This window comes from Gorilla gorilla, chromosome 2 (assembly GCF_029281585.2).
Source record: "Gorilla gorilla gorilla isolate KB3781 chromosome 2, NHGRI_mGorGor1-v2.1_pri, whole genome shotgun sequence".
In the NCBI taxonomy this organism is placed as follows: Eukaryota; Metazoa; Chordata; class Mammalia; order Primates; family Hominidae; genus Gorilla; species Gorilla gorilla.
Genome location: NC_086017.1, coordinates 190,610,934 through 190,636,051, shown reverse-complemented (window position 1 = coordinate 190,636,051; position 25,118 = coordinate 190,610,934). Strand labels below are relative to the sequence as shown.

General features: G+C 43.8%; 1 protein-coding gene across 1 annotated transcript in view; it reads right to left on the bottom strand.

Moving 5' to 3' along the window:
• Nucleotides 1–19,698: 19,698 nt before the first annotated feature.
• The window catches only part of LOC101147312 (bifunctional methylenetetrahydrofolate dehydrogenase/cyclohydrolase, mitochondrial-like), a 58,197-nt gene continuing 52,777 nt past the window's right edge, over nt 19,699–25,118 (bottom strand). The window contains 2 exon segments of the mRNA XM_055382143.2: nt 19,699–19,786; nt 22,807–22,874. Of these exon segments, the coding sequence (XP_055238118.2) occupies nt 19,699–19,786; nt 22,807–22,874 (156 nt within the window).

Genomic DNA, 25,118 nt, shown 5'->3' with positions numbered 1-25,118 from the left:
CAGCCTCCAAAAGTGCTAGAATTACAGGTGTGAGCTACCGCACCCAGCCACGTATTCCATTATAGCAACGCAAACAGGATAACACATTCATCCATCTACATAATGCTTAAATGAAACCTCTCCTAAAATCCTACTATTTAAAAGCCTATCTCAGCCGGCATTGCCTGGAAACGGTAAAGAGCAGAGGCAAATATCTATGGTAAGAGTTGAGTGGTGTTAGGAACTAGTCACTGTGGTTTTGGTATTTGTCCCCTCCAAACCTCATGTTGAAATTGGATTCCCAGTGTTGCAGTTGGGGCCTAATGGGAGGTGTTTGGGTCATGGTGGCAGGTCCTTCATGAATAGATTAATGGCCTCCTTGGGAGTGGGAGGCTGTGAGTGAGTTCTCTCTTAGTTCCCACAGGAGATGCTTGTTAAAAAGAACTTGACACCTCCCACTCCCAACCCCCACACCTTTCCTACTCTCTTTCCACGTGATCTCTGCACAGACTCTCCTTCACCTTCTGCCATGAGTGGAAGCAGCCTGATTCCCTCACCAGAAGCCAAGCAGTTGCTGGTGCCATGCTTTTTGTAAGCCTGCAAAACTGCGAACCATTTTTTAAAAAATAAATTACCTAGGCTTAGGTATTCCTTTATAGCAGCACAAAATAGACTAAGACACTGAGACAAGGACAAATATCTGAAGAATGAGCACTTTGGGGAAGAGCAGTCTTATACAACACTTCAAAAGCAGAATCAACAGGAGGAAGCGACACTTTGCCTCCTTCAAAGTTTTGCCAAAGACCAGTCCTACATCTTGATTAGGCTAGAAGCTGAGATGACCTCAGCTGTGAGCCCAGGTCTGATGGGCTTGTAGCACTTCTGAGAGTTCCTTAAGAGGCCTTAAGAGAGCTGGGCATCAGCAGCAGATCGCTGGAATGTTCTCTGTACTGACTTACTCACTCCCGTTTCCTGTGCTCCTTAAGTCACTCCTGGGGTTTGAGCTCCTATGTCCAGTGCCAGCTTTATGCCCCTTGAGCTGGAGTGTATGTACTCCTGGGATACGACAAAGGAGGTGGCCAAAGAGAAGAGGTCCTCTAAGCTACAGCACGTAACATGGTGTATCTTCCTACAGAGCCTCTTTTTCGCTCAAAGACAGAAGAGAGGGGCATATGGAGAAAGGGAATTAACCTAATAGGAAAGTCAATGAAAACATTATTTAACCCGTATGTGGGTTAAAATATGAAAACTTTTTTTTTTTGCGCTCCTGTTGCCCAGGCTGGAGTGCAATGGTGCGATCTCGGCTCACCACAACCTCTGCCTCCCCGGTTCAAGTGATTCTCCTGCCTCAGCCTTCTGGAATAGCTGGGATTACAGGTATGCACCACCACGCCCAGCTAATTTTGTATTTTTTAGTAGAGATGGGGTTTCTCCATGTTGGTCAGGCTGGTCTCGAACTCCCGACCTCTGGTCATCTGCCCACCTCAGCCTCCCAAAGTGCTGGTCTTACAGGCGTGAGACACCGCACCCGGCCAAAACATTTTAATGTTAAAACAAACACTGATAAAGCACTGAGTAGAATGTAAAATTTAAATAATATTTGGAAAAATCCCAAACTTTTTGCTTGCTGCAGGCCATTTCAAACTTTCTCCTCAGTGACCGTTGCCTCACCCCTCATGCTGGACACACATCCACACACATCTCTAGTTTGAGGAGAAGTGAAAGGAAAGTACTTTGGCGTAAAGATTCAGAAATTGTTACTAGTAGAGTCAACCAAAAAAGAGAGTACAACCTACCCAAGCGTGGGACCAAACTAAATTTGGGGTCAGAGAATTAGGATGAATTAGGATGCAGGATCCGTTGTATCAGCAGTTGCATTTTGGCAACAGTTTGTTAACTAGCAATACAGATACTGGCAAGTCAAAACGGTAATAGCCAAATGACATTAAAGGGTATCAAGAAGCAGTTTTCATAATGATGAAACTCGGCAAAATTTTTCTCTCACTTTATTTTCCCTTTTCCCATGGCAGTAACCACTGCCACTCTCCCATAGATGACACTTTGCCTTCGCCTGTCCCTTTGTTGTCTAAAGCACTCTTACTGAGGAACACTATTTAGGTTTTATTTTTCTTTCTTTCTTTCTTTCTTTTTTTTTTTCCAGAGATAGACTCTCACTCTGTCATCCCAGGTAGAATGCAGTGGCATGATCATAGCTCACTGCAGCTTCAAATGTGTAGGACCAAGTGATCCTCTAGCCTCAGCCTCCCAAGTAGCTAGGACTATAGGTGTGAGTCACCATGGCTGACTGATTAAAAAAAAATTGGGGGTAGGTAGAGATGGGGTCTCATTATGTTGCCCAGGCTAGTCTTGAACTCCTGGCCTCAAGCAGTTCTCCCAAAGTGCTGGGATTACAGGCATGAGCCACTGTGCCTGGCCAAGTTTTCATTCTACAGAGTTCTCCAAACTTTACATGCTTCAAACAAAGGATCAGGTCACATGGCCTAACAAATACAGTAGAATTTTTAACAAGCCAAATAGCGAGGGAAATTTTTAAAATAGAATTAGTCCTAAAAAAATATTGAACTCCTGGTTAAGTTAATCATACTGAGATACTACAGCCCTTCCATTCCTCCTAAGCAAAAATTTGAAGGCCCTCTATACTGGTTTCTGCTGAGCATTAAGAGCTAAGTATTTTGATTAGCTAATTACAAAACTTTACATGAAATGTAATGAACTCTTCCAGTTAACGATCTCAAGGGATGTTTGTGTTTTAAAATAGATGCCTGTGAATCCAAATGAATGAATCTCTACTTGGCTGAAAACATGGGGAAGATATTTTTCTTCTTCACTTTCTATTTTTAATTTGAATTTCTTTATACATATGCATAGGTTATGTTGTAATTTTACATAGATGAATAAATGCTATCACATTATACATACTGGGTTTCCCAATGAAGTCTTTTAATGTTTTTCTTTTTTTTTTTTTTTTTGTATTGGTTCCCTAAACCCCACATCACCCCCTGTATCAGTTTCCTAGGGCTGTCACAACAAAATGTCACAAATGGAGTGGCTTCAAACAACTGTGAGAAATTCATTATCTCACAGTTCTGGAGGCTAGAAGTCCAGAGATCAAGGTGTTGGCAGGACCATGCTCCCTTGGAAGCCTCAGAGGAAGATCTTTCCTTTCCTCTTCCAGCTTCTGGCAGCCTCAGATGTTCCCTGGCTTGTGACAACCCAACTCCAATCTCTCTGCCTCCATCCTGTCACCACGTGGCCCCTCGCAGGGCTGTATTATCCCGTGTCTGCACTGCTTTCCCTCTGTGAGAGTCTGTCTCTATGTCCAAATGTTGCCCTCTAATAAGGATACCAGTCATGTTGAATTAATTGAATTAGGGTTCACCGTAATGACCTCGTCTTAATTTGAATACATCTGCAAACACCCTATTTCCAAATAAGGACACATTCACAGTGATATAATTTAGATATTTGTCGCTGCCCAAATCTCATGTTGAATTTTAATCCCCAATGCTGGAAGTGAGGCCTGATGGGAGGTATTTGGATGATGGCGGATCCCTCATGGCTTGGTGCTATCTTCAAGATAGTAAGCTCTCACAAGATCTGGTCACTTAAAAGTATGTGGCACCTTGCCCACCCATTCTCTTGCTCTTGCTCCCATTCTTACCCTGTGATAAGCCTGCTCCCCCTTTGCCTTCTGCCATGACTGTTAGTTTCCTGAGGCCTCCCAAGAAGCAGATGCTGCTGTGCTTCCTGGACAGCCTGCAGAACTGTGAGCCAGTTAAACCTCTTTTCTTATAAATTACGCAGTCTCAAGTATTTCTTTATTGCAGTGCAAGAATGGCCTAACAGACACAGGCAGTAGGGGTTACGGCCTTACCATATCTATTTGGGAGTGATATCACTCAACTCATGACACCTCCCAAACCCATGTTACCCAACCTAGTTTGCACCCTTCAGCACTTTCTCACTCGTTCTCCCAGTTTCCCATGCCTGCAGGGGGCCTTTCCATTTCCTCCCTTCTTCCATCCAGCTCTTTCCTACCGAGACAACTGGGTTAGCAGCCTAAAATCCCATTTCTAACCCAGCACTGGCCTTTGCTATAGTATCACAAAGGCAGGCAAGAGCAGCGATCACAGCATCAGCCACAGGGGCAGGAAAAAATTTCTGGGGCTCTTTTGGTGTGGGCTTTGCATTTGCTCAGTGCTCTAAAAACAACAGGCAAGGAAGGGTGGACTGGGATAGATCTGCTTATCTTGACCAAAAGCACATTTCCCAGGGAAGGGAAAGTTTAGGTACTTTTCCCTCCCCAGCACCCCTACCCCACCTCTGCCTTGAAGCTTAAGTCAGAGTCTTTCTCTGTAGCCTGGCAGCAGCATTTTGATTATAGAGTAAATAATTTTTGTACAGACTTCCTTCTGCTTTTCTAATAATGTGTCCACATTCTCTATTTTGATGAAAACCATTGAAAAATGCCTATGATGTTTTAGAAAAGTTTAACAACTCAAACACCAACAAGCAAATGCCTCAGTCAACTCTCTCGGCATCTCTTTTCCCATCCCTCAAAACCCCTCAAATGCCAGTACTAATCCATTTGAGAGGACTGTGAGTAGGGAAGGCATTTTTATTTTATTTTATTTTATTTTATTTTATTATTATTATACTTTAAGTTTTAGGGTACATGTGCACAATGTGCAGGTTAGTTACATATGTATACATGTGCCATGCTGGTGTACTGCACCCATTAACTCGTCATTTAGCATTAAGTATATCTCCTAATGCTATCCCTCCCGGGAAGGCATTTTTGAGCAACTGAGAATTGGGGTCAGTCCTCATCCAAGACAACTTATAAATCAGGGCAATTCAAGGAGGCTGGCTGGTCCAAGTCAGGAGTCTGAGCTTTGCGGAGGTCACCCGTTACTGTCTGCCCAGCACTTCCCTCCTCTCCTCCTGAAGAACAGCTCCTGTCCTTACTCCAACTAGTTGGTTCTAGACAAATACTGATCGCAGGGCTAGGCAAGCAACCCAAGCATGGATCTTCAAAGTCCTCATTCAGGAGTTGTAAAATTGGAACAAAAACATCAGGGACTGTCCCATGTGTGACGAAGTTGAAATGGTGAGCCTGGAAGGAGCTTCGGGCCTCTCCATCACTGTGCAGTCTGAGAAAGGGGCAGGGACAGGTAATCCTAATGGCATTTGACTTCCTGCTTCCAGGCATCCCTGGAAGCCCACTTGTGCCCTGCCCTTTCCTCAGTTTATGAGAACCAAAAATTCCCACTTTTGCTTATTCTATTTTTGGCTTCATTTCTGTCATTTGCAACCAAAAGAGTCCTGACTAGTACAACACTTCCTGTCTGTGGGGAAGTTCAGCAATCACTTTGTCCCCTCACCCAGAGCCTAATCCAGCCAAAGCTGAGATACTGAGACCCATATTTATCCTTGGTCAACCAGTTAAATGAGGAATGCCACAGCTACTTGAATGGAATGGTTGCGCCTGCTATCCTCGCTCTTCCTCCTAAAACAAACAAAAACCCCCCAAAACCAACAGTGTTGTGCTGAGTGTGAAATTTCATTTTATAAACGAATAAATAAATATATATATTTTCTAGGAATCCTGTAGAAGAGACCGATTTTTGTCAGCTAAACTGAGTCAGGAAAGGATCAAGAGAGTTGAGGAAATCAGTCAAACACATTAACATGGAGGCTGCAAATAGAGAACAGTCTTTGCAAAAACTTGTCTGTTATATAAAGCATGCTTTCTGGGAATGGCACTAAGATATTAGTGAATAACAGTGTCACATTTTAAAATAAAGAAAACTGTTGCTAGTGCAGTACTAATATATTTTATCTGATGGCCTCAGAGTCCAAGTGACCTAAATTCACAGCCTTTGTTTCTGCAGAGTTTATGTTACCATCTTCTGAATACAATTGTTTTTTTAAAAAAAGTACATTCACACCCAGGTAATTTGTAACATTTAAAAGCATAATCAGAGATGTATAATACTAGGGCAATTCAAGGAATTAGTTGTCAAGTCTGTAAAGGTGACTTCATGCACCAAAAGCATAGTATAATTATATTACCATATGTCATTTTTTTAAAAAAAGTATTTATTGAAAAAAATTTTATCAAGCTGCAACTGTGAAGTGGGTGTTAGGTTCTGAACATCGATGTGAATATGAAATAGTTCCTGCTTTGATCATATTCACAGCATAGTACCCGAGAGATATTTAAAAATAATTGTCTGGCCGGGTGCAGTGGCTCACGCCTATAATCCCAGCACTTTGGGAGGCCGAGTTGGGTGGATCACCTGAGGTCAGGAGTTTGAGACCAGCCTGGCCAACATGGTGAAACCCCGTCTCTACTAAAAATACAAAAATTAGCTGGGCGTGGTGGCACTCACCTGTAGTCCCAGCTACTTGGGAGGCTGAGGCAGGAGAATCGCTTGAACCTGGGAGACGGGGTTGCAGTGAGCCAAGATCATGCCACTGCACTCCAGCTGGGTGACAGAGTGAGACTCCGTGGCAAAAAAAAAAAAAAAAAAAATTTGTGTATATTTCCTGGTGGTTTCTCCCTGTTTCCCTCTCCTTCCCATACCTGATGCATCTATAGATATGCACAGCTGCTGAGAGCCTCTGACCAGAGCTCAAACCATCACCCCCCTTGAGGTCCAACACAACATATCAGCATATCTGGAGTGTCTAAAGCTTAATTGCAAAGCAAGTTCAACAACCCTGAGAGAAGAAAAGTCAAGAATGATGAGGGAGAACAAGAAAGGGTCCTGAGAGTTTCAGGAAAATAGTAGCTTAGGACACTCTAGGAGAACTGTTCTTTTGTTTGTTTGTTGAGACAGTTTCCCTCTGTTGCTCAGGCTGGAATACAGTGGTGCCATCTCGGCTCACTGCAACCTCTGCCTCCCGGGTTCAAGCGATTCTCCTGCCTCAGCCTCCCGAGTAGATGGGATTACAGGCGCACCACCACGCCCGGCTAATTTTTGTATTTTTAGTAGAGTCAGCGTTTCACCATGTTGGCCAGGCTGGTCTCGAACTCCTGACCTCAAGTGATCCAACCGCCTCATCCTCCCAAAGTGATGGGATTACAGGTGTGAGCCACTGTGCTTGGCCAGGAGAACTGTCTCTTGAAGAACGCTACCTTCACTGAGCCTCTACCCAGACACCACGTGTTCCTGTTTTTCTTCTGCCACACAGACTCCCCTTTGGCAGAGCCCACCTCTTTTTCTGGCCTCTAAATATTAGAGTGTCCTAGGAGGCAGTCCTCAAAGCTCTTCTTTTCTATCTATTCACACTCCCTAAGTGATCTCATCCAACCTCATTCAATCAGGAGCAGTGACTGCACCCAGAGAGTAATAGCTGTGGGGAGGTCTGTGTGATGGGAGCTGTGGCTTTGATCAAGGGACTCAGGCAATCTTCAGGGAGGGAGCTGGGGGAATACACCACCTCACTTGCTCTTTTTTTCTGATCTGCCCCAAGGCTGGCTGAATCCAGCTGGAAACCAGGGGTTGGAGTTCATTGACTTAATCCATGCAGGTCAGGCTGTGTGAAGGTAAACAGCAGAGTGGAGAGGCATGGAGTGAGAATAAGGAAGGCTGCAAAGACATGCAGCACACTTTCGATATGCTGAAGACTCCCTCATTTGTGTATTTCCAGCCCTAACCTTTCCGGTGGAATCCCAATGGCCTGCTTGGCCATCTCCTCCTGAATATTCACTTGATTGCCCCATCCCCCAGCCTGGTCCGCCTCCCCTTCCTTCCACACTCTCCTCCCAATTTCACCACCATTCACACAGTTGTTTAGGCCCAAACCTACCTTCCATCCCCGAATCCTTTCTCTTATAACCAACCCATGAGCAAGTTATGCCAGTGCCACTTTTAAGAAATGTCCAGAATCTGGATATTTCTCACCACACCCACTGCTTCCACCCTAGTCCATGCCCACATTGTCTCTTGCTTGTTTGAGGGCAGTAACTTCCTAACTCCCACTTCTACCCTTGCCCCCAGTATGGTCTATTCTACCTTGGCCCCATGAGGTCTACACAGCAGCCAGAGTGATCCTTCTCCAGCTACTCTTTAACCCCTTACCTTGTTTTAATTTTCTTTCCAGCAAGTAACTCCACGTAAATACCTATTATATGTTTATTCATGTATTTGTTTATTGTTGTTTCTTCCATTAAAATGTAGGTTCCATGATGGCAGGAATCTTCTTGTCTACCAAGTTTTCCCCTCAGTTGAACAGACTAATTGTTTAATGGAAAATGAATATAACTTTTTAAAACACACTGTCAAGAGGATGAGAAGACAAGCTTCAGACTGGTAGAAAATATTTGCAATAGATATATGTGATAAAGGACTATTAACTAAAATACAAAGAAGACTTAAAACTCAATAATAAGAAAATAAATAACCTGATTAAAAAATGGCAAGAGACCTGAACAGATACCTCACCAAAGAAGATATACAGAGGCAAGTAAGCATATGGAAAGGAGCTCAATATCATATGTCATTAGAGAAATGCAAATTAAAACAACAATGATGAGATTCTACCACACAGCTATTGGAATGGCCAAAATCCAAAACACTGACATCTCCAAAGGCTGACAAGGATGTGGAACAACAGGAGCTCTCATTCATTGTTGGCGGGAATGAAAAATGGTACAGCTACTTTGGAAGAGAGTTTGGCAACTTCTTACAAAACTAAACCTACTCTTACCATATAATCCAGCAATCATGTTCCTTGGTGTTTACTCAAATGAGTTGAAACCTCATGTCCACATAAAAACCTGCACATGAATGTTTATAGCAGCTTTATTCACAATTGCCAAAAATTGGAAGCAATCAAGATGTCCTTCAGTAGCTGAATAAATAAACTGTAGGACGTCCAGATAAGGGGATGCTAAAAAGAAATGCTAAAAAGTGCTACAAAGAAATGAGCTATCAAACCATGAAAAACATGGGAAAAGCTTTAAATGCATATTGCTAAGTGAAAGAAGTCAATCTGAAAACCTATATCACAGGTTCAATTCTGTGATATAAAGCAGCACATCACAAAGCATTTTTACAGATAGCTTGTTTCTAGTTTTTAGGGCTGGATATTCATATTTTCTTATAAAAGGTCAATAGGTTCGGAAACGTCACTTCTTAGATTCTAAAAAAAGAGTGTTCCGAACTTGTTACATGCAAATTCAACTACGATTTCAACTACGTGATCTCTGGAAAAGGTAAAACTATTGAGACAATAAAAAGATCAGTGGTTCCCAGGGGAAGGTTTGATTTCAACTATATGATCTCTAGAAAAGGTAAAACTATTGAGACAGTAAAGATCAGTGGTTACCAGGGGAAGGAGGGATGAATAGCAAAGCACTGAGAATTTTAAGGCAATGAAACTTCTGTAGGATTCTACCATGGTGGATATATATCATTATATATTTGTTCAAACCCATAGCATGTAAAACACCAAGACTGAACACTAATGTAAGCTATGGACTATATCAATGTGGGTTCATTGGTTGTAACAAATGTACCACTCTGGTGTGGGATGTTGACAGTGGGGGAGGCTGTACATGGTGTTGGTGCAGGGGGCGTATGGGAATTCTGTGTACTTTCTGTTCAGTTTTGCTATGAACCTAAAACACCTCTAGAAAGTAAACTCCCTTTTAAAAAAGAAAAAGATAATATGTGTGGAGACCTTAGAGAAAAAAAAGGACCATAAATCTAGAAAAACTAGCCCACTACACTCTGAGACTAACCATTTGTCAAAACAGCAAATGTACACTTAAGATTTGTACATTTCATTGTAGATGTTATATGTAGATGTTATATCAAAAGAAAACCTATAAACAAATACTGAATTCTCGTTGTGATATGCATGCTGAAATATTTACAGGGGAAGTGCACTCATGTCTGCAATTTATTTGAAATGCATCAAAAGTGGATGGATTAAGATATAGATAAAAGAACAGATGGATGGATGGATGGATGCATGGTAGACAGACAGACATATGATAAGGCCAGTTGAGTATATTGAAAATAGAAGAATCTGGGTGATGAGTATATTGGTTGTTCAATGTAAAACTCTTTCAACTTGCTGTATGTCTGAATTTTTTCATAATAAAATGTTGGGATAAACTATATTCAAGACAAGGGTGCAGCTTCCACTTGTTTTTGAGATTTATTAGTGCCAAACATTTTAATGACCTTGGCAGTTATGGTGGGACAGAACACTTAAGCTAATAACTGAATTGTCACTTTGCTTAAATTAAAAACTCAAAGAAGTTTTTTCAGACCTCCAAGTCCTTAAACAGTTTATGAAGAATGTTTGTGAAATGGAAGATTGCTTATGCTCATCTTAAAGCCACTTAGTGCTGGCACAAGCCTCAGTCCTCAGAATCATCTATAATGCATGCACTGTGTGCTCTCAGCAGTGTTTTTTCTTTTTTCTTGACGTCAGTTGCCATTTGTAAGGGTTTCCAAGGTAGTGACCAGACACATCTAAAGGCAAGCCTACAAGAAAGAACAACATACTTATTTTTTCCCTTTTAGCCTCGAATATATTTAAAATGCATAACACATTCAGTTTGATGAAATTCTACTTCAGAGAGAACCAAACTTCACAGTACAGAAAAGAGCTCCCTACTCTTGTCTCTGCAGCTCCGCTTTTAATGACTGGATTTGTTTAAAAAAAAAAAAAAACTGTATGTAGACTTCTCTTTACACCACAGTTTCCCTCTGCCCCCGGGGAAAAAATGTGAGAAGGTGCTAGGTATATTTTAAAAATAATTTTGGTAAAGTCAGTAGAAAGACCTAGTTTACCTCAAAAGTCAGCATGGGAAAAATTTGGATCTGTTCAAAACAGGAATATATCATGTTCCTTGGAAAGTATGTGATTTTTAAAAATGAATTAAGACATAATACTTAGGGCTATCAATCGGTATGGTTAATTGATATATTTCTACCTGGACAGATGTTACATTATATGAGTTGTATATTTTATATAAATAAAAGGTAAGTTTGGCTAGGTGTGGTGGCTTGTGCCTGTAATCCTAACACTTTGGGAGGCTAAGGCAGGAGGATCTTTTGAGCCCAGGAGTTCAAGACTAATCTGGGCAACATAGGAAGACCTCCATCTCTACAAAAAAATTAAAAATAAAAAAATTAGCCAGACCTGGTGGTGCATACCTGTAGTCCCAGCTACTGTGGTGGGAGGATCACCTGAGTCCAGGGAGTTCAAAGCTGCAGTGAGCCATGACTGCGTCACTGAACTCCAGCCTGGGCAACAGAGTAAGACTCTGTCTTAAAGATAGATAAATAAATAAATAAGGGTAAGTTTTATAACTGTACACATTTAACATGTATGTTTTTATTTGTGGCAGCAATAAATAAACCATTATGGATTAAGGAGGAACCCCATCACAGTTTTTAAACCTACACTCAAGCCAGGTTCAGTAATGTGGTGCTTACAGTCCCAGTTACTTGGGAGGCTGAGGTGGGAGGATTGCTTGAGCCCAGGAGTTGGAGGCCAGCCTGGGTAACATAGCAAGACTCTGTACTTTTCTGTTTATTTATTTATTTATTTTAGAAATGGGATCTGCTATCTTGTTGTTTAAAAACAACAACACAACAACAAGGAAATAAATTCATTTGGCCCATAGCCATCCTATTTAAGCTTCTGATTTTTTTTTTCTTTTAAGAGACAAGGTTGGAGTGCAGTGGTGTATCACAGCTCACTGCAATCTCAAACTTCTGGGCTCAAGCAATGCTCTTGCTTCTGCCTTCCAAGTATTTGGGACTACAGGCGTGCACCACCATGCCCAGCTAATTTTTTTTTTTTACTTTTAGTAGAAACAAGATCTTGCTATGTTGCCCAGGCTGGTCTTTAACTCCTGGCCTCAAGCAATCCTCCCCTGTTGGCTTCCCAAAGTGCTGGAATTAAAGGTGGGAGCCACTGAGGCCAGCCAGTTTCTGATTTTTTTTAAAAACTTTTAATTGATTAATTTATTTTTGGGGGAAATCTCACTGTGTTGCTCAGGCTGGTCTGAACTCCTGGGCTCAAGGAATCCTCCTGCCTCAGGCTCCCAAGGAGCTGGAATTACAGGTGTAGCCGCTATGCCTGGTTTAAGCTTCTAATTTTCATGCACACTCATTTAACTAAGATATATTAAATGCTTTCTGTTTTTCAGGTGTTATGCTGACAATAGGTAGCTGAGTATGTGCCTCTTCTCCAGGGACTTGCAATCTAGTTGGAAAGACAGCATGTAAATAACTTTTTAGGGATATGTGACAAGCAGTCCATTTGGGCTGCTGTAATAAAATACCTTAGATTGGGTGATTTATAAATAACAGAAATTTTCTTCTCACAGCATTGAACATTGAACGGGCCATACTAACAAGTGATTCTGCCTGGAAAGATCTGGAAAGGCCAAACCCCTGTCCTCAGTTCCTTGTAGAGACAACAGGGTAATCTTTTTTTTTTTTTTTTTTTTTTGAGACAGAGTTTTGCTCTCATCACCCAGGCTAGAGTGCAATGGTGCAATCTCGGCTCACTGCAACTTCTGCCTCCCGGGTTCAAGCGATTCTCCTGCCTCAGCCTCCCAAGTAGCTGGGATTACAGGCACGTGCCACTACGCCCGGCTAATTTTGTATTTTTAGTAGAGGTGGAGTTTCTCCATGTTGGTCAGGGTGGTCTCAAACTCCTGACCTCAGGTGATTTGCCCGCCTCGGCCTCCCAAAGTGCTGGGATTATAGGTGTGAGCCACCGCGTCTGGCCTAGCAGCAGGGTAATCTTTGTACCGGGGTTGGAAACTGGTAGCCTACAGACTATATCAGGATTCAAAACTCATTTTGTTTGGTCTACATAGGATTTTGAAAATCCGAGAATATCTTCTATAAAAATTCAGATTTGTGGAGTTTTCTGAAAAATTGCAAGATCTGGCAATTCTGGGCTACAATCAACTGGATCTAGACAAGCTGCTTTCAGTTTGTTTTATAACCAAACTGCATGACCACTGACTAATTATATTGCCTTTCAGCAGTTGACCTTCTGTCCCGTTAAGTGGGATTGATAATACCACGTTTGCGTTTTTTGAAAGTGGATTCTGTAAGAGCAGGGAGTGGAGCAGTATTTCTCAAAATGTGGTCTACAGCTACCTTTGTCAGTATCATGTACAACAGTTCTTCCCAACATTTACTGTGGGTATGAATCACCTGGCTATTCTGCAGACTGTGCTCTTTCAAAGTCATACAGTGCATCATTCAACAAAGGAGTCACTAGTCACATGTGACTACTTCAATTTAAATTAATTCACATTCAACTCTTCAGCATACTAGTCACATTTCAAATGCTCAACAGCTACATGTTCCTGTGGCTACATCACTGGACAGTGCAATAGAACATTTCCATCATCACAGAAAGCTTCATTTGATAGTGCTGTACACAACATTGTCTTAGTCCTTGATGGCTGCCATCACAAAATACCTTAGACTGAGTAACTTATAAACAACAAAAATGTATTTCTCACAGTTCTACAGGCTGGAAAGTCCAAGATCAAGGCACTGGCAGATTCAGTATCTAGAAGACACCTGCTCAGAGTATCCTTACAGGGTGGAAGGGGAAAAGCAGCTCCCTGGGACCCTCTTTTATAAAGGTACTAATCCCATTCATGACGGCTTTCCCCTCGTGACCTAATCACCTCCCAAAGACTTTATCTCCTAATAACCATCACATTGGTGATTTCAAAACAAGAATTTTGAGGGGATGACATTCAGGCCATAGCAACGTTGTCTAAATCCACCTGAAACCACTGATCACCTAGGGATGTGATTTTGTTTGATCTACTATGCTTTATTGATTAGGGTTGATTGTCCTTAAAATTAGATGTGGACATTTAGAAAATTAATCAGTCACAATTGGTTTTTTGTCGTATAGAGAGTCAAATGCTTTATGTCCAATAAAAAAGAATCTTAAAGGTTTTTTTTGTTTGTTTTTTTGTTTTTTGTTTTTTTGAGATGGAGTCTCACTCTGTTGCCCAGGCTGGAGTGCAGTGGCACGATCTTGGCTCACCGCAAGCTCCGCCTCCTGGGTTCACGCCATTCTCCTGCCTCAGCCTCCTGAGTAGCTGGGACTACAGGTGCGTGTCACCATGCCTGGCTAATTTTTTGTATTTTTAGTAGAGACGGGGTTTCACCATGTTAGCCAGGATGGTCTCAATCTCCTGACCTCATGATCCAACTGCCTCAGCCTCCCAAAGTGCTGGGATTACGGGCGTGAGCCACCGTGCCCGGCCAAGGTTTTGATTTTATTGCTCTGTGGGACATTAGTCAGTTCTCTGTTCTCTACATAAATCTGCAATTTTATCTAGAATTCTTTTCTTCTACTGGTGACATGTACACACACACACACACACACACGCACTTATCAGCAATCTTCTATCCTCTTTAAACCAGCTGGTTCTGTCACAAATGAAGTAGGTAAGTCTTAGACTATATATTTGTATGAAAATCATGTTTTAACTTTTTGAAATTTGTATTTTGATAGGAGCAAACTATTTGAGTTTATACTTTGGGAAACCTATTTAACTTTGTAAAGCCTCAAGTTTGCTCATTTGTAAAGTGAGGAATAGTTTCTAAAACAGAGAGTTTTCTCATTGGATTCTTGAAAATTAAATGGGATAATGAATATAAAACATTTAGTGCAGCTCTTGGCATGTAAAATTGCTAAATAAATATCATTATTATTTAAGAAAGCTTTCTCAACTGTATTTCTGGATGTCTAAGCATCTCAATTCCTACTTTTGTGTTGCTCCATTCAAATGCTGGAAGTTCCAACTGTATTCTGGGCACAACGCCTGCATCTCCCAACTTTGGCTTCACTCTGTCTGCACTCAGCACCTTTTTCATCCTTTCTGTAGCAATGGGAGTTTTCTGGCCAATATCTGGCTTCAAATTGAGAGAGAACGTCTTCCAGGCTGAGAACAACTAAGAATCCTCCTTCCCAGCATCCTGCTTTTCTTTCCCTCCCCCTTCCCCTCCACCCCTTCCTGCCAGCAGAAGTCATTGACTCCATATTTCCTGCCTTGCACTATAAACACTCTCCCCAGCTGTGGCCTGCTTTCACTGGAGGTTTAACTATGTAATTGCTAAAGACCCTTTTCCCAGAACAATGCACAGTCTTATCCTGGGGTTGGGGAGCAGTTCACAGAATGTTCTCTCTGCTTTCTTAAGCCTCCTCATGCATTCTACAATGTCCATTTGTACCGTTCATATATAAAATTAATTTTTGTTACTGTTAATTTTGGGAATGGTGCCAAAAAGAATTTTCCTGTAGCTCAGAACTGTTTATTGAGGATCTCCTAGGTGTGTAATACTGAAATTTATTTCTCATCTAAGGAGCTAGCTGATGAGAAAAAGAGAGAGGAAAATTTTGTTCTGCTTTCCAGAGTTTATACAACCAGACTAAGAAAACTCAATCTAGATTATAACTTGACAGAGCCTTGGCATGGAAGCACGGTTCAGATATTATGCAATAAAGATAACGAAGACAGTGTTGAGTTAGAGAGAGAATAAAATAGAGACATCCAGGAGAGAGGTAAGCAGACCACTCAGGGTGGCCTTCCGGGGTCCAAAGTGTGGCCCTCAGCTTTATTGGCCCAGAAACTCCTATTTTCATTTAGACATCAGAATCTTCTGAGGGATATTTGATCATATCTCTGCAAATTGAAGTGCAGTATGTTTTATCTTCAGTGACAGTGGGGTAGAGAAAGGCAACAATCCCAGTTCTGCATTTTCTAGCTATACAATCTGGGGCAAATGATTTTACATTCTTGTGCCTGGTGTCTGTCAGGCCTCTGAGCTCAAGCTAAGCCATCATATCCCCTGTGACCTGCACATATATATCCAGATGGCCTGAAGCAAGTGAAGAATCACAGAAGAAGTGGAAATGGCTGGTTCCTGACTTAACTGATGACATTACCTTGTGAAATTCCTTCTCCTGGCTCAGCTACTCCTCCACTGAGCACCTTGTGACCCCCGCCCCTGCCCGCCAGAGAACAACCCCCTTTTGACTGTAATTTTCCTTTACCTACCCAAATCTTATAAAACGGCCCCACCCCTATCTCCCTTTGCTGACTCTCTTTTCGGACTCAGCCTGCCTGCACCCAGGTGAAATAAACAGCCTTGTTGCTCACACAAAGCCTGTTGGTGGTCTCTTCACACAGACGCGTGTGACATTTGGTGCTGAAACCCAGGACAGGAGGACTCCTTCGGGAGACCGGTCCCCTGTCCTCACCCTCACTCCGTGAGGAGATCCACCTGTGAACTGGGGTCGTCAGACCAGACAACCCAAGGAACATCTCACCAATTTCAAATCAGGTAAGTGGTCTTTTCACTCTCTTCTCCAGCCTCTCTCGCTATCCTTCAATCTCCCTATCCTTCCAATTCCAGTTCTTTTTCCTCTCTAGTAGAGACAAAGGAGACACATTTTATCCGTGGACCCAAAACTCCGGCGCCGGTCATGGACTCGGGAAGACAGTCTTCCCTTGGTGTTTAATCCCTGCGGGGACGCCTGCCTGATTATTCACCCACATTTCACTGTTGTCTGATCACCACGGGGACACCTCCTTGGTCATTCACCCACATTCCCTTGGTGGCAAGTCAATTGCGGGGTTGCCTGCTTTGGCTGCTCACCCACATTGCAGCCCAGGGCTGCTCACCACCCCCTTCTCCATGTCTCTACCCTCTCTTTTCTCTGGGCTTGCCTCCTTCACTATGGGCAACCTTCCACCCTCCATTCCCCCTTCTTCTCCCTTAGCCTGTGTTCTCAGAAACTTAAAACCTCTTCAACTCTCACCTGACCTAAAACCTAAGCACCTTATTTTCTTCTGCAACACTGCTTGGGCCCCAATACAAACTCGATAATGGTTCTAAATTGCCAGAAAATAGCACTTTTGATTTCTCCATTTTACAAGACCTGGATGAATTTTGTCAAAAAATGGGCGAATGGATCTGAGGTGCTCGACGTCCAGGCATTCTTTTACACATTGGTCCCTCCCTAGTCTCTGCTCCTAATGCGACTCACCCGATATCCTTCTTCTTTCTCTCCTGTCTGTTCCTTAAGTCTGCATCCCAAGCTCTGAGTCCTTTGAATCCTCCTTTTCTACAGACCCATCTGACCTCTCCCCTCCTCCCCAGGCTGTTCCTTGCCAGGCCGAGCCAGGTCCCAATTCTTCCTCAGCCTCCACTCCCATACCCTATAATCCTTCTGTCCCCTCCCCTGCTCACACCTGGTCCAGCTTACAGTTTCATTCCGAAACTAGCCCTCCCCCACCTGCCCAATAATTTCCTCTTAAAGAGATGGCTGGAGCTGAAGGCATAGTCAAGGTTAATGCTCCTTTTTCTTTATCTGACCTCTCCCAAATCAGTTCGCGTTTAGGCTCTTTTTCATCAAATATAAAAACCCAGCCCAGTTCATGGCTCGTTTGGCAGCAACCCTGAGACACTTTACAGCCCTAGGCCCTGAAAGGTCAGAAGGCCGTCTTATTCTCAATGTGCATTTTATTACCCAATCAGCTCCCGACATTTAAAAAAAGCTCAAAAAATTAGATCCTGGCCCTCAAACCCCACAACAGGACTTAATTAACCTCGTCTTCAAGGTGTACAATAATAGAGAAGAGTTACAATTACTTGCCTCTGCTGTGAGACAAAACCCAGCCACATCTCCAGCACACAAAAACTTCAAAATGCCTAAGCCACAGTGGTCAAGCATTCCTACAGGACCTACTCCATCAGGATCTTGCTTCAAGTGCCAGAAATCTGGCCACTGGGCCAAGGAATGCCCACAGCCCGGGATTCCTCCCAAGCCATGTCCCATCTGTGCAGGACCCCACTGGAAATCAGACTGGCCAACTCGCCCGGCAGCCACTCCCAGAGCCCCTGGAACCCTGGCCCAAGGCCCTCTGACTGACTCCTTCCCAGATCTTCTTGGCTTAGTGGCTAAAGACTGATGCTGCCCGATCACCTCAGAAGCCTCGTGGACCATCACAGATACTTTGGATAACTCTTACAGTGGAGGGTAAGTCCGTCCCCTTCTTAATTAAAATATGGAGGCTACCCACTCCACATTACCTTCTTTTCAAGGGCATGTTTCCTTTGCCTCCATAACTGTTGTGGGTATTGATGGCTTCTAAACCTCTTAAAACTCCCCAACTCTGATGCCAACTTGGACAACATTCTTTTATGCACTCCTTTTTAGTTATCCCCACCTGCCCAGCTCCCTTATTAGGTTGAGACACTTTAACTAAATTATCTGCTCCCCTGACTATTCCTAGGCTATAGCCACACCTCATTGCCACCCTTTTCCCCAGTTCAAAGCCTCCTTTGCATCCTCCTCTCATATCCCCCCACCTTAACCCACAAGTATGGGACCCCTCTACTCCCTCCATGACAACCAATCACACGCCCATTACTATCCCATTAAAACCTAATCACCTTTACCCTGCTCAACACCAATATCCCATCCCACAGCACACTTTACAAGGATTAAAACTCGTTATCACTCACCTGTTACAGCATGGCCTTTTAAAGCCTATAAACTCTCCTTACCATTCCCTATTTTACCTGTCCAAAAACCAGACAAGTCTTACAAGTTAGTTGAGGATCCACAATTTATCAACCAAATTGTCTTATCTATCCACCCCGTGGTGCCAAACCCATATACTCTCCTATCCTCAATACCTCCCTCCACAATCCCTCCACAACCCATTATTCTGTTCTGGATCTCAAACATGCCTTCTTTACTATTCCTTTGCACCCTTCATCCCAGCCTCTCTTTGCTTTCACTTAGACTGACCCTGACACCCATCAGGCTCAGCAAATTACCTGGGCTGTACTGCCGCAAGGCTTCTTGGACAGCCCCCATTACTTCAATCAAGCCCAAATTTCTTCCTCATCCCTTACCTATCTCGGTATAATTCTTCATGAAAACACACGTGGTCTCCCTGCTGATAGTGTCCGGCTAATCTCCCAAGCCCCAATCCCTTCTATGAAACAACTCCTTTCCTTCCTAGGCATGGTTAGGTACTTCTGCATTTGGATACCTAGTTTTACCATTCTGACTAAACCATTATATGAACTCACATAAGCAAACCTAGCTGACCGCATAGATCCTAAATCCTTTCACCACTCCTCTTTCCCTTCCTTAAAAACAGCCCTAAAATCTACTCTCACACTAGCTCTCCCTAACTCATCCCAACCCTTTTCATTACACACAGCCAAAATATAGGGCTGTGTGGTAAAAATTCTTACACAAGAGCCAGGACCATGCCCTGTAATCCCTCTGTCCAAACAACTTGACCTTACTGTTTTAGGCTGGCCCCTACATTATTCCTGATACCACACCTGACCCCCATGACTGTATCTCTCTGATCCACCTGACATTCACTCCATTTCCCCATATTTCCTTCTTTTCTGTTCCTCACCCTGATCACACTTGGTTTATTGACGGCAGTTCCACCAGGCCTAATCGCCGCTCACCAGCAAAGGCAGGCTATGCTATAGTATCTTCCACATCTATTATTAAGGCTACTGCTCTGCCCCGCTCCACTACCTCTCAGCAAGCCGAACTCATTGCCTTAACTCAGGCCCTCACTCTTGCAAAAGGACTACGCGTCAATATTTATACTGACTGTAAATATGCCTTCTTTCACTCGCGTCCATGTGAAGGGACCACCAAACAGGCTTTGTGTGAGCAATAAAACTTCTTAATCAACTGGGTGTAGGCGGGCTGAGTCCTAAAAGAGAATCAGCGAAGGGAGATAGGGGTGGGGCCGTTTTATAAGATTTGGGTAGGTAAAGGAAAATTACAGTCAAAAGGGGGTTGTTCTCTGGTGGGCAGGGGTGGGGGTCACAAGGTGCTCAGTGGGGGAGCTTCTGAGCCAGGATGAGCCAGGAGAAGGAATTTCACAGGACAATGTCATCAGTTAAGGCAGGAACAGGCCATTTTCACTTCTTTTGTGGTGGAATGTCATCAGTTAAGGCAGGAACCGGCCATCTGGATGTGTACGTGCAGGTCACAGGGGATATGATGGCTTAGCTTGGGCTCAGAGGCCTGACATTCCTGTCTTCTTACATTAATAAGAAAAATAAGACAAAATAGTGTTGAAGTGTTGGGGTGGTGAAAATTTTTGGAGGTGGTATGGAGAGATAATGGGCGATGTTTCTCAGGGCTGCTTTGAGCGGGATTAGGGGCAGCGTGGGAACCTAGAGTAGGAGAGATTAAGCTGAAGGAAGATTTTATGGTAAGGGGTGATATTGCGGGGTTGTTAGAAGAAATATTTGTCATATAGAATGGTTGGTGGTGGCCTGGATATGGTTTTGTATGAATTGAAAAAAGAATGGAATGAGACAAAGAGAAAAACAGGTATTAAAGGACTAAGAATTGGGAGGACTCAGGACATCCAATTAGAGAGTGCCTAAGTAGGTTCGGCATATCCCTGTCAGCAAAGATTATTTATTTACTTCAAGAGGGAGTTAAGAGTGACGGTTTGGGGATAGCACCAGGAGATATCAGCTGTGATGGCTTGGAGAAACAGTGTAAACTGGCAGCGTAAACAAGAGCAGGGCATTTATGAGTAGTTGAGAATGGTGAATAGGAGTGTGACTAGACAGAAGATAGTAGGGATGACAAGTTTTTTTGGGGTGCAGTCCAAGTTGGTCTGGTGTCTGGAATGAGACTGGGGCCTAATAAAAAGGAGTGTCTATACAGGAGCTCAAATGGGCTGTACCCTGTAGCATTCCGAGGACAGGCCTGAATTCTGAGAAGAGAAAGTGGTAAAAGTATTGTCCAGTCCTTTTTAAGTTGGTGGCTGAGCTTGGTGAGGTGAGTTTTTAAAAGACCATGAGTTCACTGAATACCAAGACCTAGAGAAATTGCCTGGGTGATTTGACTAATAAAGGCTGGTCCGTTATCAGACTGTATAGAGGTGGGAAGGCCAAACCGAGGAATTATGTCTGACAGAAGGGAAGAAATGACCACGGTCGCCTTCTGAGACCCTGTGTCTACCAAGACTAAGAGGTATTTTAGTTTTCTGACTTGGGGCATGTAAGTAATATCAATTTGCCAGTCCTGGGTGGGGCAAATCCCTGAGTTTGATGTGTAGGAAAGAGAGGGGGCCTGAACAATCTCTGAGGGGTAGTAGAATAGCAGATGGAACACTGAGAAGTGATTTCCTTGAGGACAGATTTCCACGATGGAAAGGAAATGAGAGGCTCTAAGACGCGGGCTAGTGGCTTGTACTATAGCATAGCCTGCCTTTGCTGGTGTGCGGCGATTAGGCCTGGTGGAACTGCCATCAATAAACCAAGTGTGATCAGGGTGAGGAACAGGAAAGAAGGAAATATGGGGAAATGGAGTGAATGTCAGGTGGATCAGAGAGATACAATCATGGGGGTCAGGTGTTGTATCAGGAATAATGTGGGAGGCCGGATTGAAGTCCGGGCCAGGAACAATGGTAACTGTGGGAGACTCAACAAAGAGTGAGTATAGCTGAAGGAGCTGGGAAGCAGAAAGTATATGCATCAGGTGGGAGGAAGAAAATAGATTCTGGAAGTTATGAGAACTGTAGAGAGTGAGTTGAACATAGTTTGTGATTTTGAGGGCCTCTAAAAGTATTAGGGTGGCGGCAGCCGCCGCACACAGACGTGAGGGCTAGGCTAAAACAGTAAGGTCAAGTTATTTGCATAAAAAGGCTATAGGGCACGGTCCCGGCTCTTGTGTAAGAATTCTGACTGCACTAACCATGCCTAGGAAGGAAAGGAGTTGTTGTTTTGTAGAAGGGATGGAGGTTTGGGAGATTAGCTGGACATGATCAGCAGGGAGAGCACGTGTGTTTTTATGAGAATTATGCCGAGATAGGTAACAGCTGAGGAAGAAATCTGGGCTTGACTGAAGTAATGGGGGCTGTCTGTGAAGCCTTGTGGCAGTACAGCCCAGGTAATTTGCTGAGCCTGATGGGTGTCAGGGTCAGTCCAAATGAAAGCAAAGACAGGCTGGGATGAAGGGTGCAAAGGAATAGTAAAGAAAGCATGTTTGAGATCCAGAACAGAATAATGGGTTGTGGAGGGAGGCATTGAGGTTAGGAGAGTATATGGGTTTGCCACCATGGGGTGGATAGGCAAAAACAATTTGGTTGATAAGGCACAGATCCTGAACTAACCTGTAAGGCTTGTCCGGTTTTTGGACAGACAAAATGGGGGAATTGTAAGGGGAGTTTATAGGCTTTAAAAGACCATGCTGTAGCAGGCGAGTGATAACAGACTTTAATCCTTTTAAAGCATGCTGTGGGATGGGATATTGGCATTGAGCAGGGTAAGGGTGATTAGATTTTAATGGGATGGTAAGGGGTGCATGATCGGTTGCCAATTAGGGAGTAGAGGTGTCCTATACTTGTGGTTTAAATGGGGAGATACAACGGGAGGATGTGAAGGAGGCTTTGAACTGGGGGAAAAGGCAGCAATGAGGTGTGGCTGTAGCCTAGGAATAGTTAGGGAAGCAGATCATTTAGTTAAAATGTCTCGGCCTAATAAGGGAGGTGGGCAGGTGGGGATAACTAAAAAAGAGTGCATAAAAGAATGTTGTCCAAGTTGGCACCAGAGTTGGGGAGTTTTTAAGAGGTTTAGAAGCCTGGCCATCAATACTCACAACAGTTATGGAGGCAAGGGAAACAGGCCCTTGAAAAGAAGGTAATGTGGAGTGGGTAGCCTCTGTATTGATTAAAAAGGGGACGGACTTACCCTCCACTGTGAGAGTTACCTGAAGCTTGGCATCTGTGATGGTCTAGAGGGCTTTTGAGGTGATTGGGCAGTGTCAGTCTTCAGCCGCTAAACCAAGAAGATCTGGGATGGAGTCAGAGAGCTTTGGGCCAGAGTTTTAGGGGCTCTAGGAGTGGCTACCAGGTGAGTTGAACAGTCTGATTTCCAGTGGGGTCCCACACAGATGGCACATGGCTTGGGAGGAATCCCAGGCTGTGGGCATTCCTTGACCCGGTGGCCAGATTTCTGGCACTTGTAGCAAGCTCCTGGGAGAGGCAGGCCTGGAGGAATGCCTGGCCATGTGGTTTAGGTGTTTGGAAGTTCTTGTGTGCTGGAGATGTGGCTGGGGTTTGTCTCACAGTGGGGGCAAGGAATTGCAACTCAGAAATATGTTGCTACTTGGCTGCCTCTACTCTTTTATTGTACACCTTGAAGGCGAGGTTAATTAAGTCCTGTTGTGGGGTTTGAGGGCCGGAATTTAATTTTTGGAGCTTTATTTAATGTTGGGAGCAGATTAGGTAATAAAATAAAATGCATATTGAGAATAAGATGGCCTTCTGACTTTTCAGGGTCTAGGGCTGTAAAGCATCTCAGGGGTGCTGCCAAATGAGCCATGAACTGGGCTGGTTTTTTATATTTGATGAAAAAGAGTCTAAATGCTATCTGATTTGGGATGAAGAAAAAGGAGCATTAACTTTGACTATGCCTTTAGCTCCAGCCACCTTTTTAAGAGGAAATTGCTTGGGGGAGGGCTAGTCACAGAATGAAACTGTAAGCCGGACCGAGTGTGAAGAGGGGAGGTGATAAAAGGATTATAGAGTGGGCGAGCGGAGGCTGAGGAAAAATTGAGACCTAGCTTGGCCTGGCAATGAGCAGCCTGGGGAGGAGGGGAGAGGTCAGACGGGTCTGTAGAAAAGGAAGATTCAAAAGAAGAAAGACTCAGCGACACTTGTGGTTGGGGCTGAGGGGACAGGCGGGAGGGAAAGAAGGAAGATTTGGGACGAGTTGCATTGGGAACAGAGACTAGGGAGGGAACCATGTGTAAAAGAATGCCTGAATATCAGGCACCTCAGACCGTTTGTCCATTTTATGACAAGAATTATTTAGATCTTGTAGGATGGAAAAATCAAAACTGCCATTTTCTGGCTATTTGGAACCACTGTTGAGTTTGTATTGGGGTCAAGCAGCATTGCAGAAGAAAATAAGGCACTTAGGTTTTAGGTCAGGTGTGAGTTGAAGAGGTTTTAAGTTTTTGAGAACACAGGCTAAGGGAGAAGAGGGAGGAATGGAGGGTGGAAGGTTGCCCATAGTGAAGGAGGCAAGTCCAGAGAAAAGAGAGAGTAGAGACATGAAGAGAAGGGGTGGGGGGTGCTTGCCCCCCAGGAAAGTGGAGAAGGGGTAGAGACACGGAGAGAAGGGGTCAGAGGGTTCTTGCCCCCCAGAAAAGCGGTACTTGCCACTAAGGGTGAAGGACCAAGGCAGGCGTCCCCACGTGGTCAGACACCTCTGAAACGTAGGTGAATAATCAGGCAGTCGTCCCTGCGTGATTAAACACCAAGGGAAGACTGTCTTCCCGAGTCCGTTACCAGTGCCAGAGTTTTGGGTTCACGGATAAAACGTGTCTCCTTTGTCTCTACCAGAAAAGGAAAGGAACTGAAATTAAGAGAAAGGAGACATTGAAGTGTGGCACCAAGATTGAAAGGAGAAAGAGGTTGAGGGATAGCAAGAGAGGTTGGAGAAGAGAGTAAAGAGAGGTCGCTTATCCAATTTAAAATTGGTGAGATGTGCCTTGGGCTGGTTGGTCTGAGGACCAGAGGTCATAGGTGGATCTTTCTCATGGAGCAAAGAGCAGGAGGACAGGAGATTGATCTCCCAAAGGAGGTCCCCCGATCCAAGTCACGGCACCAAAATTTCACTCATGTCCATGTGAAGAGACCACCAAACAGGCTTTGTGTGAGCAATAAAGCTTTTTAATCACCTGGGTGCAGCCGGGCTGAGTCCGAAAAGAGAGTCAGTGAAGGGAGATAGGGGTGGGGCTGTTTTATAAGATTTGGGTAGGTAAAGGAAAATTACAGTCAAAGGGGGGTTGTTCTCTGGTAGGCAGGGGCGGGGGTCACAAGGTGCTCAGCAGGGGAGCTTTTGAGCCAGGATGAGCCAGGAGAAGGAATTTCACAAGGTAATGTCATTAGTTAAGGCAGGAACAGGCCATTTTAACTTCTTTTGTGGTGGAATGTCATCAGTTAAGGCAGGAACCGGCCATCTGGATGTGTATGTGCAGGTCACGGGGGATATGATGGCTTAGCTTGGGCTCAG